The following is a 16338-nucleotide window of genomic DNA, read 5'->3' as shown; positions in this document are numbered from 1 at the left end:
ATACCAAACAAATAGCAGTACTTCAAGAAACATCACAGAACATCCCCTATAGCGTCACTTATCTCTGCACCTAAACACACAAACAAACACACAAACAAACACACTACTATCTCTGAGACACACACACACACACACACACACACACACACACACACACACACACACACACACACACACACACACACACACACACACACACACACCTGTACTTCATGCCAGTGTGTTTCCCTGTTGACTCCTTCAGTGAAATGTGTCTGGGAGTGAAGGAGCCAAAGCTGCGAGCGATGATGGCCACGGTGCGAAACTTGGCCCTGGCTTGGTTCACCACGTTGGGGCTGGTGGCGCTCTGCTTGCTGTGGTCCCCATTTCCCCTCTTCAGGTTGTGGTCCGTGCAGGCGATGGACACCTGCATGACTGAGCTTATGTGGAGGCAGCAGAGCCTGAGACCAGAGGAAAAAGTACAGATGGGACTGAAGGAATGGAAGAGGAGACTTGCAGGGGAAGCCTGAAGTCTCTCTAAGTGGTCTTTAAAAAAGATGATCTCGATTCAGCTGCTTGTGTCCGGAGTCTGTGGTAACGTTGTTTCTTTACTTCTGCGGTTATTTATTATTTCACTCTTGAATTGCTCACTTTCGAATGCTGTCTCAGTTTGTCTCCACATGAAACAAGCTGCAAAGGATTTTGCTACGTTTTTTTCCACTCTCAAAACAAGTCTTCCATTTCAAGTCTTTCCTTGTGAAACAAAACAAAACAAAAAAGGAGTCTGCAGAAAAAGTCAATCAGCAAAAGCCTGAAAACAAAACAAGACTCTTCGGTTCTTTGAGGGATCCCCAAAATATTCTCTGACTGCCTTCTTTTCTTCTGTGTCCTCCCTCTGATGGCAAGCTCAGGGAATTCTGTCAAAGCGTTTGAAGCTGCAGAATGAATATCGAAGTGGAGAGCAGCCGGATGGCAGAGAGGGAAGCAGAGACAGAGATGCAAGCCATGCACTCCGCTCTCCCTGGTCTGACTGTAGGAGGAGAGAAAGAGAGAGAGAGAGTCGTAGCATGAGAGTGAGAGCGAGAGAGGAGGGGTGAGGAAGTGGGGGGGGGGGGGGGGGGGGGGGGGGGCAGGGTCAGAGAAGGGATAAAAAAGACAGTGCAGGGAGGAAGGAGGGAAAAAAAAGGATGGCAGTCACTCTCAGGTCCTGGCGGGGTGTACCGTCACACTTGTGCCATCAGCACTTTTCTCCGTCTTGTCATTTCTTCTTCATCTCTCGTCACACTTGTTCACTTTCTCCGGTGCTCCTTGGCTCCCTCCTACCGGTATTACTGGTACTAATTTGAGTGTACCCCAGTTTCTCTCTTTTTCTCGACCATTCAACTTCTACAAATATTTTCCCACAACGATATTTGTAATCTCCGCTCCTTTTTTTTCCTTCCTCCTGTTGGGCAGCTATTTCACCATCAGCACATCTAAAGGGAACTGAGAGGTATGTGGTGTAGCACACAGCTTGCTTTCTCTCTCTCTCTCTCTCTCTCTCTCTCTCTCACTCCCACACTGTCTCTCTCATTATCTCCCACTCTACCTCTCTCGCCCAATCTCTCATTCTGTCTTCTAACCTATCAACAATCTTTGAAGGTATACCTTCCTCTCTTCCTCCCTAATATTTCTTTCTGCTATCACCCTATGTGATTGCTCACACAATAGCTGGTTTTAATTGTCCGTCTTTCATTCCTTCTTTTTTTTCTCTCTCTCCATTTTCTCAACCATTTCCTCTACAAAAGTGGCAAATAACTGTGTCCTTCAGCTGTGGTAGCAAGATTATTCCTGCTGCTATAACTTTGCCACCCTTTAGCTCTTTTCTCAACATTAAAATTCACGAAGGAAACCATATTCAGTCCTACTGCAATTGGTGAACTGCCTTCAGTGTATTTTATGATTCATTTCTGTATGTGCATCAATATATACAATATTATTCAAAAGCTACAGTATTTGCTAACAAAAAATATGCATTTTCTAAGAAATCCCTTCATGCCAAGAAAATAGAGCACCCATATGCAGCATTAAGTCAAATCAACAAGAGGGGGAAGGACGGGCACGATTGGGTTTAGGTGTGCAAAGATCAGAAGACAACTTTAGCAACATAGACCAGGCTGTCACGGAGGAGATGGAAGACATGAATGCAGCTGTTTGTGTTTGATTACAGTACAAGTTTTTTGTACGCATGAGAATGATTGTGCGTGTTGCATTTTGCCCAGGGGGTCTCAAAACAGTCTCTCTTTCTGTGTGTGTGTTAATGTGTGTGGTTTGTGTTTGTGTTAACACATGTCGTAAATGTCTGCACTGCAGTGCTTCAATTTGAAAGTTATCTGGATAGAGGAGATGAATCATATCTAAATCTGGATTCAACAAACATGGTTTGTAAACTGTTTTTTTTCATGTATGTATATGATATATTTGCGTGTTTTTCTATTTTGTAGGGAGATGCCTTAAACATACAAGCTGAACAAATTACAATGTTTACAAACATAGAAAATACAAGCAGGGAAAATATGATTGTAAATGCCATGGAAATGTCATGCCAACTCTCAGTTTTGAGTGTGCTTCTTGTTCAAGTTCAACATCTCAACTAGATGAGGGAGGCAAAGAACCAAGGACACATACATTGTTGCTATGTTAGTTAAAATGTACAGCTGTAAGTGCTCAGCATTATTTATATATTTATGACACTTTGGTTTAAGGAAAATAATATTTATTTCCCAAATTCCCATACTTTCTTCAGTATAGTAGTTTAGACCTCAACCTTCGTCATGACTGATATATCTCAACCTTTCAAATTATACAGACATTCATGTTGCTCAGAGGATAAACTCCCCGAAACTCCCTTTATGATTATCCTAAATCAGGCCATAGCTTCAATTTGTCACCTCTTATGTTACATTTCAATAACACTCTAAATGTCCTCACTCTTGACACTTGAAATTTGACAGCGTTGTCAGAGAAGTACAAGAAAGCAAAATAATTGAAGGAAAGACGAAGAATTGATTTTTGCTGATTGTTGTGATACGGGTTTGTGTCAGAAAACACTGGTGGCATGAAATGTGATGTCTTCACAGTGAGCAGTAAAATACTGTATGGGCTTTGACAAGTGAATGTGTATGAATGAGATTAGTTAATAATGATGGCCACTTTATACAGCAGCCTCTGCCATTAATAGGTGTGAATGAGTGTGAATGGGTAGTTGTTACCTGCAGTGTAAAAAGCACTTAGATTAGTCAGAAGACTATTTAGCATGTGTTAGACACATTTACAGGGTTCTCAAAATGTATTTGGAGTTGCTTTGTGCTTTACATTAAAAATATTGGTGCTTGATGAATCTATTGAGACTTAACTGTAAGTAATGGATGTCGTTAATAAAGGTACAATTGGATGGTTGTAGTTTGAATAAATGTGTGTATGCAGTGGACAGACATGACATGATGAATCCATCTATGCCAACCCCATTATTGGACTCCTTGTCTAAAAAGGGCTTAAGTGGCTCAGTAAGATTCTTTTGGAGAAAAATGGCTTTTGCAAACCAGGGCCAGCGCTTCCTGGTGAGGTAATGGGTGATATCTGACAGATCAGGATTCAGACCATTGTTGTTGTTTATTGATTTGAATTTAACAATGCAGTATATAACAAGGAATAATTAAAATAGAATGTGTATCCGAATTGTAAGATAATACATACGATTGAAGTGGAAAATAATTAGCATTTTTGTCGTTTTACATTTTGACATTGTGTGAACAGAGGAGGGGCTTGTACAGCAGTTTCTTTATTTTAAAAAATGCAGTCCTTTAGAAATGGAGCTCCTCATAATATCTTCCGCGTTGCTTTCTCATATTTATCATCTGCCCCAGAAGACACACACAACCTCAGATCAATCTCACACCTAACGGAAAAGCCGTTCTTCAGGACCTTATTTCAGATCGATCTAGTCCCTCACCTTGGGGATCAGCAGAATCCCAACCAATTCCATGTACAGAATTGGAGCTGGAGCTTAAATCCTCTCCCCTCTAATGAGTATAGCAGAAAACTGCTGACTGAAAAAGGGACCATGGTTGCAAGGTGTGTATAGTGTGCTGGAGTGATTGCAACCTATGAGTTTCTATACATCATTGACAGAAGAAACAAGCTGCTGCTTAAAGTGTGTACAAGTCCTTGTCTCATTTCTTGCAGTAGTATCTAATCTGCTGTTTGAAATGTACATAACCAAATAATTGGCACACAAAGACTTATTTGCTATTCCAATATGGCACAAATGAACGATAAATAAGCTAATTTTTGTAAAGCAAAATAAAGATCACATAACAGTAAAAATAAATATATAAACTGAAGTCTTCCTTGCACAACTACACAGCTTTCTTCATGAGCTTTGTTTTGTTTATGTACTGAAATACATCCAACAGATTCAATAAGAGCCTACAATCTATATTCCCATAAGAAAGGAAAATCTCACAAAGGTGAACACACTGACTGCACGGGGACACATAGTGTGGTGTGTTTTATTAAATTATCTCAAACACACATTTCATGCTCTGTTTCCCTTAACGAGGCTACAACTCAGCAGCGATCAATACAAGCATTCATGTTTTATTAGAATTTAACAGCTGATCTGCAGCCAACAGAAGGAAAGGCCAGCTAATAAAGCTACTGGCTCTTAATGTCTGTGAAAGCAGCTCTTATGAGCTTTAACAGTAATCACTGGTGAGTGTTGTGGACTTTAAGTCTTCTAGCTTGTGCAATCGGCACAAGCCAACTTGTTAAATGACCTTAAGTTTAACTAGTAAGTGTTGTTTTTTCTTAGGCTTTACTGCAACAACAACAAAAAATAACTACAGCCCCCTGTTGGTATATTGTCAAATTTACATTTATGGTAAAAATCAACAGATGTGTATTTTTTTTATTTCCACTTAAAATGTGTACTTAGATAAACCTAAAATACTCTTGATTGTGCCATTTAACTATGGCCACTGCTTGGCCTCCTCCTGTGGCTCTTGGACAATTTGAATAATATGTTTGCTGCTGAAGCTACACATATTTTTTGCCTCTCTGTTTTTAATGATTTTAACCGTGTGTGTGTGTGTGTGTGTGTGTGTGTGTGTGTGTGTGTGTGTGTGTGTGTGTGTGTGTGTGTGTGTGTGTGTGTGTGTGTGTGTTTTACCCCAACAGCTGCCCTGCAAAAAGCACGTGATCACACTAAATTTTTTTAAGGTAGATGGTGTGTCCTACTTTTTGTGTACCTATGTGTGTAGAAGTGTGTTGGTGTTCCACTTCATGATGCTTCATGAGCCTAGTCAGCAAAAGCCTACACACTGCATATTGATATCCCCATGAGATACCCCACCATGTGTGAGTGTATATTATGGTCATGTATGTGGTATTATGGTATAGTATGGGCATGTTTTTATGTATTGAATGAGCATACGTGGTGTTTTTAAATATATATATATTTGCTTTTTTTGCTGAGCAAGGTTTTTCTTAGTGCACAAAATACACACAAATGTGCATGATACAGTTTGTGTGCGGTAAGCTGGATATGCATAAGAAAACTGACACACTTAATCCTATAGTTTAAAAATTCATACATTGAAGTCCTGGAGACAAATTTGTCAACAAACAAATAAAAAACAGACTGGTAAACAGATGAGGTTTCATTCAAATACAGAACACCATTTTGGACAAGGACACCTTTATTATGGAGTAAAGTGGAAAATAAAATCAGAGTAAGGGTGATAGCTACTATTATCTCAACATTTATGCAGCACATCACAGTTGAAACCTACAAGACAATTGAAGACGTGCTGATGAAAATGCATTTGCTGTGTGTTTCATCTAAATGGTTTAATATGTTGCTCAACATAACTGTACATTGCACGTGTAGCTTAAATTAGAGTGGGTCCTGCAATGTGTCTTCTCAGCATTCGATTGCCTCACATTGCACTGCCTCAACTTCAAAGTGCAAATAAAAACACTCCAGTGTTGATATCTATTCCAATGTCCAGAAAACAATGTCAGTATTGCACTGCTTTGTGCCATTCTTTGTGTCGCAATGAAATTATAGCAAAATTAGAGTACTTTCTCCAATTCCCCAAACACATTAGATTTAGCTCTCATATTTCATGTTAATTCATTTAGCTAAATATGACCTGATTTTTACATGGAAAGCAGGTCCCAGTCAACTGGCTGTCAACTAACCAGTGGTCTCTGTGTGCTTTGGATAACATCATAAAGTCAGAACAGATCACACTGTATTCTTGTGCCCTTGTTTGTGGCTTAGCCTGAAGTGTCATGACGTAAGTTGACAAGGCAGCATCAGGGATGTCATCCCTTCTTATTACTGTAAGCTCATCATCTTCTACCCACAGGACTGAGCTGTTCCACTGCTGAGGAGCTAAGCATTGGTTAAGAAGAATTGATAAGGGGAAAATAAACCCTGATTAACAATCAGCAACTGTGTGCAGTGATCATTTTTCTACAGAGGAAAAACTAAATAATTTATCTACACTTTTGTTTAAGTGCACTCATGTACTCAACCATCAGGAAAACTGAGGGCTAAATAAAAAATGTCAAACATAAAAATCCAGAGTCAATTGTAAACGTTGTATTAAATTTAACAAAAGTCGTATATGAAAAACATTTCAGTTTAAGTGTGTTTAGTACGTGTAGCAAAGCTTCCTTACTACGACAGGTCAGAGGTGTGTCAACATAAAACATTATGATAACAAAGGATTTGAGCAGAGCAGAGTGACAGGGCTTTGAAATGATCGCAATGCAACACGTACTGTAGGGAGATCACACTTTCATTAAATCTGTCTTTCCAGCCATGACTAAAACCACAGGTCAGAGGGCAGAATGACAGAGGAGGAGGGAGTGCATGAATGCTTCATCAGTCAATCCATTAACATCCATAAAAAAAACAGCATTTCAATTTCACCCCGAGCAATGCTTTGCCCTCCACCATGAAGCTGTTAAACCTTGATCACTACCAGCAGACTCTGTGCTCACAGCTGAACAGACAACTCACATGTTAGGTTTTATGTTTGTGTTCTATTTTGTGTATCATTCTGTATGTCATACTGTATAATATAATCAGCAAACATTCACAGTATTTTAGTTTTGAATGGGGGTAACATGTTATTACTAGGAGAGGGACATTATTGTTAAGGTGCCCTTTGGAACAGTTAAACCTCTACTACTGTATGGACATTATTCTGTAGCATTTTCAAAATACTGTTTGATCCAAATGGAAATTCAGTATATTGTTGCATTATTGTTATTGCAGCTTTATGTAATCTTTGTGAGAGCTCATACGTGTCACAAGAGAGAATGATTTTATTCCCTCTGATACTTACTACTAGCAGGGTATCCTGGGTAACGCATTTGAAATACACCACCAGTGATAACAGAATGTCATGCGTTACTGTTGGGGATTTATTCCTTTATAATTTGTATCATTTGAGAAGTTTACACACTGTAGCAGCGTAGATCATTGGTCAAAGATACTAAAACCATACGGTGATGAGTCTTGGCTCTGAGGTCATCATGGACAATACCCTATATGAGATTTGCTCACCCCCTTCATTTCAAAGCAGCATTGCTGTGCTCATAGTTGCATAGGAAGCACACATGAGCTTAAGATTGATTCTAATGTGATTTTAATGACCAATCACTGATCATTGTAATTGCTTGTTGTTTGCCTTAATTGTTGTCCACCAAAAGCTGGAGCTGGCAAATCGGGAGATCAAATGGAAAAGTCAACTGCATATTAAGACCTTCTCCTCCTGGAAAATAATTCAGAGTTTAATAATTTACAAACATGGAGCTGAGTATATTTGGGCAAAAAAACAACCCCATACAGCTTTGCACAATAGCTACATTTACATGATCAGTACAGAGACTCAAGACAACATAAAAGGTGTGTCAAGATGGAAGAGGCAAGAGGGGGAAACCTGAGCAGAGTTCTGTGAATTTGCGATGGTTTCAGTTTCGAAGTCTTTCAGATATGAGGTTCTTTTAACATTTAATCCATTTAGTTAAGATTTTAATACTAGTATCTGAACATCTCCAGGAGGAAAGAGCACAGAAAAGTGTACTTCTTCCACAACTGCTGAGGTGTATCAGGATAGAAAGATACCAAACCCTCTGCAGCTCCCACCTCCACTCATCTAGAACATTAAACCACATCTTCTCAAGACCAAGAGGAGCATGGCACTGATTAAGTATACTGCTATAAAACAACATAACTCTTATCAAAATAAAGAGTTCACCATTAGTTAAGCTTGTAATCAAAAGTAATGTAAAATACTTAATATACTGAAGAGTTATTCTCCTTGCTCTCTCTTTACCTACTCCTCTACACCCACAGGCGCACAGCCACATTCACAGGTCGCACTGTGTCATAATTCAGTCTGTATCCATTTAGTGGCTGTCAGTGGTCTCGGAGGAGCATTAGATTACAGATAATCATTTAGAGTTGAGACAGCCGGTGTAGATAGGAAAGGTCAAAGTGTCATGACCTTCAGCACCACCACGACCAGTTACATCCTCTACCTTCAGTGTAGCACGTTTTGTCCTAGTCCAGGCTGTGGATGCCTGTATGTATGTGCACTTTAAGATGAAGAATTTCTAATTTTGTTGTACAATTGTAAACTGACTGCTTTCTATTTCTATTTCTATTATTGTCAAAACAGGTCAGCAGAATATTATTATCATTGGTTATTTGGCTGAGATAGAGCAAACTATATATTAATTACGTAGTATTTAGCATCTGTTTAGGCCATTTACCATTTTCAATTTCATGTTTATGTAACTTACCATACATAAAAGAACACATTTCTCAGAGTGATTACAGTAGTAGCTGTAGCTGAGAGTGAGCAAAGTTTCTATTTCAAGCGATTTTTAGAACTGATGAAAATTTTTAGAACTGATGACATTTTTTTTTTTAAATGAAGATAAAAAATAGAGCCACGTTTAAGTATCATTTTATTCATTTTTATTATTTAGCTCAAATGAACAGCCTAATGTTAATGACAGATATTTAAATATATAGATACATTATTTGAGTGTAGCTGAACCAATAATAATAGCAGGAAGCTATGACACATTCACTGCAGTCCACATGCCATCTTTTTTTTACATCACCAGGTGGCCACCATGGTAATGCCTGTGCATTAAGCTGTTAGCACCATATGTCTGGACTGAAATGTTTTGCATACAAAACAACAAAAGTCATCATAATAAGGTGCCTGCGAGCAAGGCATTAGGCTTTCACACTTCTGAACAGCTTCCACAGAGCTGTGTTTGTGCCAAAACTCTGATTTCTCGTCCTGTGAGTGCTTATGTGTGTGAGAGGATCTGTGTTTAACACTTCCTCCCACTACAGCTCACATCATTCCTGTGTCCATCCAGGATCACAGCTGTAAATATGAATGTGTTCCAGGGCTGTGATCTAAAATAAAGAAATACAAATCTTTGTAACTTTGTCAATTTCTGTGCTTGCTCTGAGGCTATTTCCTGCACTGACACTGCTTACATTGCAATAAAATAACACCACCCTGTAAAATTGTAACATCTGAAATGCATTAAAAAGAGAATTTGTGGAAGCCATACTTTATGTCACACCTTTTTCTTGAACTTCTTTACGTTTTACTTGAATGCTTGAAGTAATGTGGTTCTTCTCAAACTTGCACAATGTAATAAGCACATACTCCTACACTACCTGCACCCCAATTAGCTATTTGTTGCAGAGAGCAGCGTTCCTGGCTGCTAGAGAGTGTCAGATATGGACACTTGATAGTGAAGAGTGGTAACAACAAGAGAAAACCGTCATCTCAGTTATAGCATTGCTATGGAAACAGTATGGAGGCGTTTTGTGTGTGGGAAAAGCAGCAATAAAATAACACCAGGAAAGAATAGAGATGCCAGATGGTAACCAGGCAGCATCTGGAGAAACCAAGGATACATGTAAATCATTTTATCTATGGCATCCTAAAGTGCTTATGACATAAATATCCAATCTTGTGTAGTTTGTGTATAAATGTAATAGTACAGTTGCAAAACACTGTATGTATAAACACAGACCTGCCTGTTTGATTACAGACTGAACCCTCACAAGAACGCTACAGGTTTTATGTCCTTAGCACAGTTAAACTGTGAAGTATTTGGTGTTACAGTACATTGCACCACTCCTGTAGAAGGTACATGCTTCTGAAACCCCTCTTTGTTCACTGCCAAGTCAATCAACTACTTCTACGATATCTGTAGAGGCAACTCTGTATGTTTGAAGTATAGTTAAAAAAACACAACCTACTACATCCACCCCAACTGACCAACACTGACTCAACAACACCCTCAATTTTTAATTTTGTAATGACCAGTGTTGGGACTATAGCGCATTACTTAGCAAAGTGTTACTGTAACTGCACTATTTGCGGTAACTAGTAGTGCATCGAGTCTAGTGTATGCAGTCCAAGGAGGAGCAACTCCATCCAATCATTGATCGTAAATCACCTTAACCCCCACGATCAGGACTAAATAGACTGATAGCAAGGTATGATGTTGATGACATGCTTCCCATATCAACTGTACCGTTACAGTGAAGTAACTCAGTTATTTATCGATAGTAGTTACTAGTAACTCATTTCTGTAACTTGCTCATCACTGCTCATGACAAACATACTTAATGTGTTGTCATTCAAACTCATTTGATACAAACACTTTTTCAGATCCCTTTCACATCTCCTTCAGATATACAAACTATTGTCTGTTGCCTTTTATACAGACTATATTGGCTTCTGTTTTCCACGATAATTACGTTTGTTTGAGATGAAACCGTTTAGGTGAGTCTTTAGGCAGAAAAAAACAACATGGTTAATTTGAAGACTAACACGATGGCCAGTGTTAAAATAACTCAACATTTTGTTCCACAGAGGACTTAACCCTGCTCTTCTAAGCAAAAGTCATGTGTTGTTGGCCAATTTATCGTACCCAACCAACACCTTGTGGAATTTCAACTAATCACTTAAACCAATTCAGAGCTGTAGCTCTGACTCAAACAGAGGCTTAAGGATATAGGCTGCATATGAGAAGCCAAGGCGCTGTGACAAAGTGGCAGTAATTGACAACTTGGGAATGAGAAAAGCCTGCTACATGTTTTCTGCATTGGCTTTACTGGTTGGGAAGTGGTAAGAAATGTTATACCACATTCAAATCTGAACTGTGGAATGCCAATCATTCCTACAGTATAAGCTCAATAAGAAATGGCTGTCAGGTGCCAAAGACAAAGCAACTCACTGCGCATCACCAATTGTTAATCCTATAAGAGCAGCAGGAAGTGTTGCATTTCCTACACCTTGTGTTCTTACCTTTAAAAGTCCCCACCTTTATCAGTTATGATCTGCATGTCATTATTGAGTACATTTGAGTTGGGACTACGTTTAGCGTAGGTCGGAAATTTAGAGCAAGATAAGGATGCCCTACAATCAGACCAAAAATCTGACCCAGACATAAAGGGTAAGCTTACTTAAACACAAAGAACTAAAGAAGCCATGTAATTGACAATGAAATGTTGCATTTTGATATAACTCTTATCGTCTGTTTTGTCCAGTATGGTCCAGGCTGTTCAGTCATATTGCTCTTTTAGTTACAATTAAAAAATAGTTCATCTGGATAGGTTGAGCAGCACAGAAAACAAAAAAGGCAGTCAAATGCGCAAATCTGTTAAAGGGCAAAACTTGTTTGAAATGGGATAGTTAGTTTAATTTTATAAAACAATTCTTCATGCATCTCATTCAAAGTTTGCTATAGCTGAAAAAAACTTTTTGACCGAGCTAAACAGATGGTGTGTCTATGCATCTAATTTCACTGTGCTCGCATGCATCCATTTGCATGTGCAATTATGTATGCTCTACCATCAGCATGTTAATGTCTGTGAAAGAAAGGGGGCAAAGATGAGAAATAGATCGCATGTGTTTCATCGACCAGTTCTGGTTAGTTCATCATTTTGTAAATTAGATTCTATAAAACATCTGTGTCCAGTCTGATGTGCGTCTTCTTCTGCTGTGATTTCATGCTCTATTTTCGTGATATTTACTGTTCAGGTCAGAAAAAAAGGATGTTGCTTGATAGAGTTATGCTTTTGTACTTGCACATTACATCCACAACAATGTAATATTTGGTGTCCAGGTGTGTGATTCTACATTGGCTAACAGTGTTGCGGAAGCACCTGGCACAACGTGTAAACACAAATCAGAGCTTCTCATACACGCAGAGTCAAACATGCATGACTCTGACATTCCACTTTTCTACCATTTCCTCCTCGATTCACTTCTGTTACAACTGTACCTCTGATGGTGGATCAAGGGCTGAACAGCTTTGCCCCACCATTCCACCTCTGTGTATTACACATTGAAGATGAGGTGTAAATACCCAGAAAAAATTGACTTGAACCAGCAATATGAAAGCCAAAAATAACTTTGTCTCATTAGGCCATTTCTCAGGACTGTATGTGTAAATAGACTAAGCTTGTTTTACATCTCTTTCACTCTTCTGTTAGGTTAACTTAGGTCGAGCAAATGTCATTGGAAAGTACTCTGCTATGGAGTTAATACATATTTAGTGGATTCTATTTAGTTTAAGTCACATTATGCACAATATTTTCATGAATCATTAAATTATAACTTAAATTCTCGAGGACAATGCCTTTCAGCTAAAGCAACTATAGATGTTGGAAGCTATTCTTCCTTTAAATTTATTGTAATTCCCTAACACATATTCATCTCTGTGTACGTTTTGGAGAATGTTCATTAGCAAATTGCTTAAACCATAAAAGTGTTGAAATGAAACCACTTGAGGTTAATGGAAGTGGGGACCGGTGAATGAATGAGAGCTCTTACATCCTGCCAAACCAGTTGGCACTAAGAGAAGTGTTTAATTGTGGATGATCAAACAAAGTTTTAAGTCTGTGCATTAAAAGAGGAATCAAACAGTCATTTGAAGTTTTAGACGACAAGAATTGAAGTGCATTGATACACGATTCACCCCTCCTGACAATAATGGCAGGAATCTGTTTAGGCCCTCAGATGATACCTATGCTGGGCCAAGATTCTCGAGTAATTAGAGGGCTTTGCATGCTCAATCTTTAACCTTCCAAGCTTGTGAATGGTATGAACTCATCTTGATAATATCCTGTAGTGATCAATGTCTTGGACTAAGCTTATGTTTGAGATTACAGAGAAGAATATCTGTGACTTGTCTCTTACATGGGACAGGCAATGAGAGTTTAAACAGGGTTAGCAATATGAAACTCAGATAGACTGAATAAACCCCCAGGGATAAATAAAGTATTTGTAATTGTGATAGTTTGAGACAAGCCTGAGATTGAAGGAAAGTCCAAATCTGCAAAGGAAGACAAAAGCATTCTGATACTCAATTACAATTAGCATTAGCATAAAAGTCAGAATTCACCAGTATGCAGACACAAGCTTTCCTCTTAAGATTTACTCAGACTGCTGTTTCAAGTTGCGATAATAATAATCAATATGAATATGAATGTCGCAGAGGCCTAATGGGGAGACAAAGTGATAACCCATCTGTACCACCTTTAAGTAGTAACATAGGCGTTACAGGGGCCAGACGGGACAGGCAGAGAGTCGGGGGGGGGGGGGTACGTGGAGCTCACGCTGTGCCAAGCTCTCTTGTTCTTCCACAACGCCGTAACACATTGTGAATTCACAGAATGGGACACCAATATTATGTCATTGCAGTATCGATATAAATGTCTGTGTGATGACTGCAGAGCTTTGTTAGTACTGTAGCAGAATTGCTGTCTGATAAGGGCTTTAGATAGTATGCAATGACATTCAAACTTTCCGTCTATACCTTCTGGTGTGTGTGTGTAAGTGTACGTATGTGTGTGTGTATTGATTTATTGTAATTGTGCACGTGTGAGAGCTCTTGTGCAGTGATATACACTCAAGGGGTTCCCCATCACTCTTGTGTGCTGACAGGGAATTTCTGCACCACATCTCTTTGCATTTATCATCCATGGAACACACAACTCATCAAGCAAGCGCTAGAGTGCATCTCTCTGCAATCTCTGATAACACATACACAAATGCTCTGCAGAGAGAGAAAAATTGCTGAACTCAGGAAGTATAAGCCTTGCCTCCATTAGTGTATCAGCTTAGTGCTGTAAGGTAGACATGCACGACATTGGGGTCACTTACTGTAATGTGAATAAATGGAGGAATAAAGAATCAACAGCAGGGTTAAACAAATAAAAAAATGGATAAGAGCCATACAAGGATATGGGAAAAACAGCATCAAAATGAAAAGGAGCTTGTGGACGAGAGGGGAAAAGAGCAATATGAAGGAAAGGGAAGGGTTATTGTAGATTTGTTAAAAGATGGATGTTTTATTTGTCCCTCTTGAGCTGTGGTAAAAAGAAAAAAAGTTCAGAAGGGGAATCTTGTACTGATTCCAGTAGTGCATAAGCACTGCAGTACAGTATTTCAAACATTTTCTGCCCTCTTGACTAACGCACTGTCAATGGAAACACCAGCATTTGTCTTTTAGGGGCCAGGTTTAGTGCCATCACAGCACAGACTATTATTATGTAGTTATATATAATATTAGGTTGTGGTGCTACAGTGATATTACAAAGTCAATAACTTGAGTTTTTACAAGATGACTAAAAGGAACTTGAAATGACTGCAGACACTCACTGCTGTTCAATCTGCAGCTGATACGTTTAATATTTCTCTCCATGACTGATGATCCAGTGCGTCCATGTTATTTTGTCAGTGACAGCAGGTCCATGGCTCCCCCTAGTGGTAACACCAAAAACTAGCACTAAGGTACAAATTAAAGCACACTTCATGTGTATTTGTTGTTCTCTCTTCATCTCTCCCTGCCTTTCCCTAGACTCTCTTTTTCATTTTTATAATCTCAGTAACCTGCTAACGCCAACCTTCTTTCCAACCCACACATCATATAAAACATTTTAAAACATGTTATAAACATGTCTCCATTTCTTCTAATTGGGTTCCCGACCCATGCTGTTAAAAATCTTGCACTGAATCATCATCACAAGTTGGGTATTTAACTGCTGCTCCTATCATGTAGTAGGTACACGTCTATTAGTGAGTCACTGTGGGGATTATAAATTGTGTTACATTACTGTGCACTCAGACCTGGCAGACTATCCATTATGAATAGTGGTACTTTGACTGTGGTCTCAGTTGCCAAAAGATAGAGTCACCTTGAACACCATTTAATAGCTAAAGTAAAAGGATGAGTGTGTGCCACAAAGTTAAGCTCCTTTTTCTTTTACATGAAGCGGTCTGGGAGAGTACGATGAAGCACCACTGAGGCGTTATCCTCAAGTGACCTCAGTGAGACAGAGCACTGCCTCTTAAATAACCACTTATCAGCACTTATCAATAATGGATGAATACCAAGAGAGATGAGTAAACTTTAACTTTACCAGCGCATGGACAGAAGGAGAAAGACAGAGAGATGGCTCATTTATGTCTTAAGAGAAGATGTTTTGTCCTTAGTTATGATGATAAAAGAAGGAAGGAAAATATGAATCAGCGGTGTATCAATCATACCTTACCTTTTTCTGACAAAAGCGTTAGAATTGTCTTCATATTTTTGCTATTTTGGTTGCAATCTGCCTTTTTTGTTTTTGACTTTTCCGTTTGAATACAGCAGAAATAGTTCTCTGGGTTTTCATTTATTAAGCTGAGCAAATTTAATCAACTGATCAGCCGAGTACGGTGATCCACAGTGACTGCTATGCGATTGAGGTCGCATCGCTCCTCACTCAGCATGTCAATAGGACAAACTGGTGCCATATTGATACACAGTCAGTCAGTCAGTCAGTCAGTGCAGCTGACAAGTGAAACAGCAGAGTCTGCATGTGTGTTCAGGCTTAAAGTGATGTGAAGTGTGTGAGAGTCCAGTTGACTTCTAAGCAGTAGAGTTGATTTATTAATGGGAGTCATGTTAAGAACGTGCATTAGCTCACTCAACAGCCCACTAATGAACTGGTAATGTGTGTCTATTTGTATACTATAGGAGAGTGAGACTTTTTTTTAAGTGAAATTTAAGACCTTATTTCAGACTTTTTTTAGACCAGGATGGAAATTGCACAGGCTGTTAGGGAAAAAAAACTGCCGTTCAAATTTACATCTTCAATACATCTAAATCTAAACAACAATACTGCTTCTGTCTGTGATGAGTTCATGTTTAGGGTTGTGGCTTTTATGGTTGAACGTTTTTTTGGATAGATGTAAAAATAGGGTTATA

The 16338-nt window shown here is 38.9% G+C and overlaps 1 protein-coding gene across 3 annotated transcripts in view; it reads right to left on the bottom strand.

Moving 5' to 3' along the window:
* Positions 1–16338, bottom strand: part of kcnab1a (potassium voltage-gated channel subfamily A regulatory beta subunit 1a) — a 93247-nt gene that overhangs the window by 65471 nt on the left and 11438 nt on the right. Inside the window, exon 1 of one of the 3 annotated variants that reach the window (XM_020642883.3) lies at positions 204–1476. The exons of the other annotated variants lie outside the window; for them this stretch is intronic. Coding sequence (XP_020498539.1) covers positions 204–412 — 209 coding nt within the window. The 5' untranslated portion in view covers positions 413–1476. Of the gene's footprint in view, positions 1–203; positions 1477–16338 lie in introns of those variants that run through there. 3 annotated transcript variants of the gene reach the window in all.

The sequence above is a fragment of the Labrus bergylta genome, chromosome 11 (genome assembly GCF_963930695.1).
Source record: "Labrus bergylta chromosome 11, fLabBer1.1, whole genome shotgun sequence".
NCBI classification, from domain to species: Eukaryota; Metazoa; Chordata; class Actinopteri; order Labriformes; family Labridae; genus Labrus; species Labrus bergylta.
Note: the sequence above shows the minus strand (reverse complement) of the source record. Positions and strands in the feature narration are given on the sequence as shown.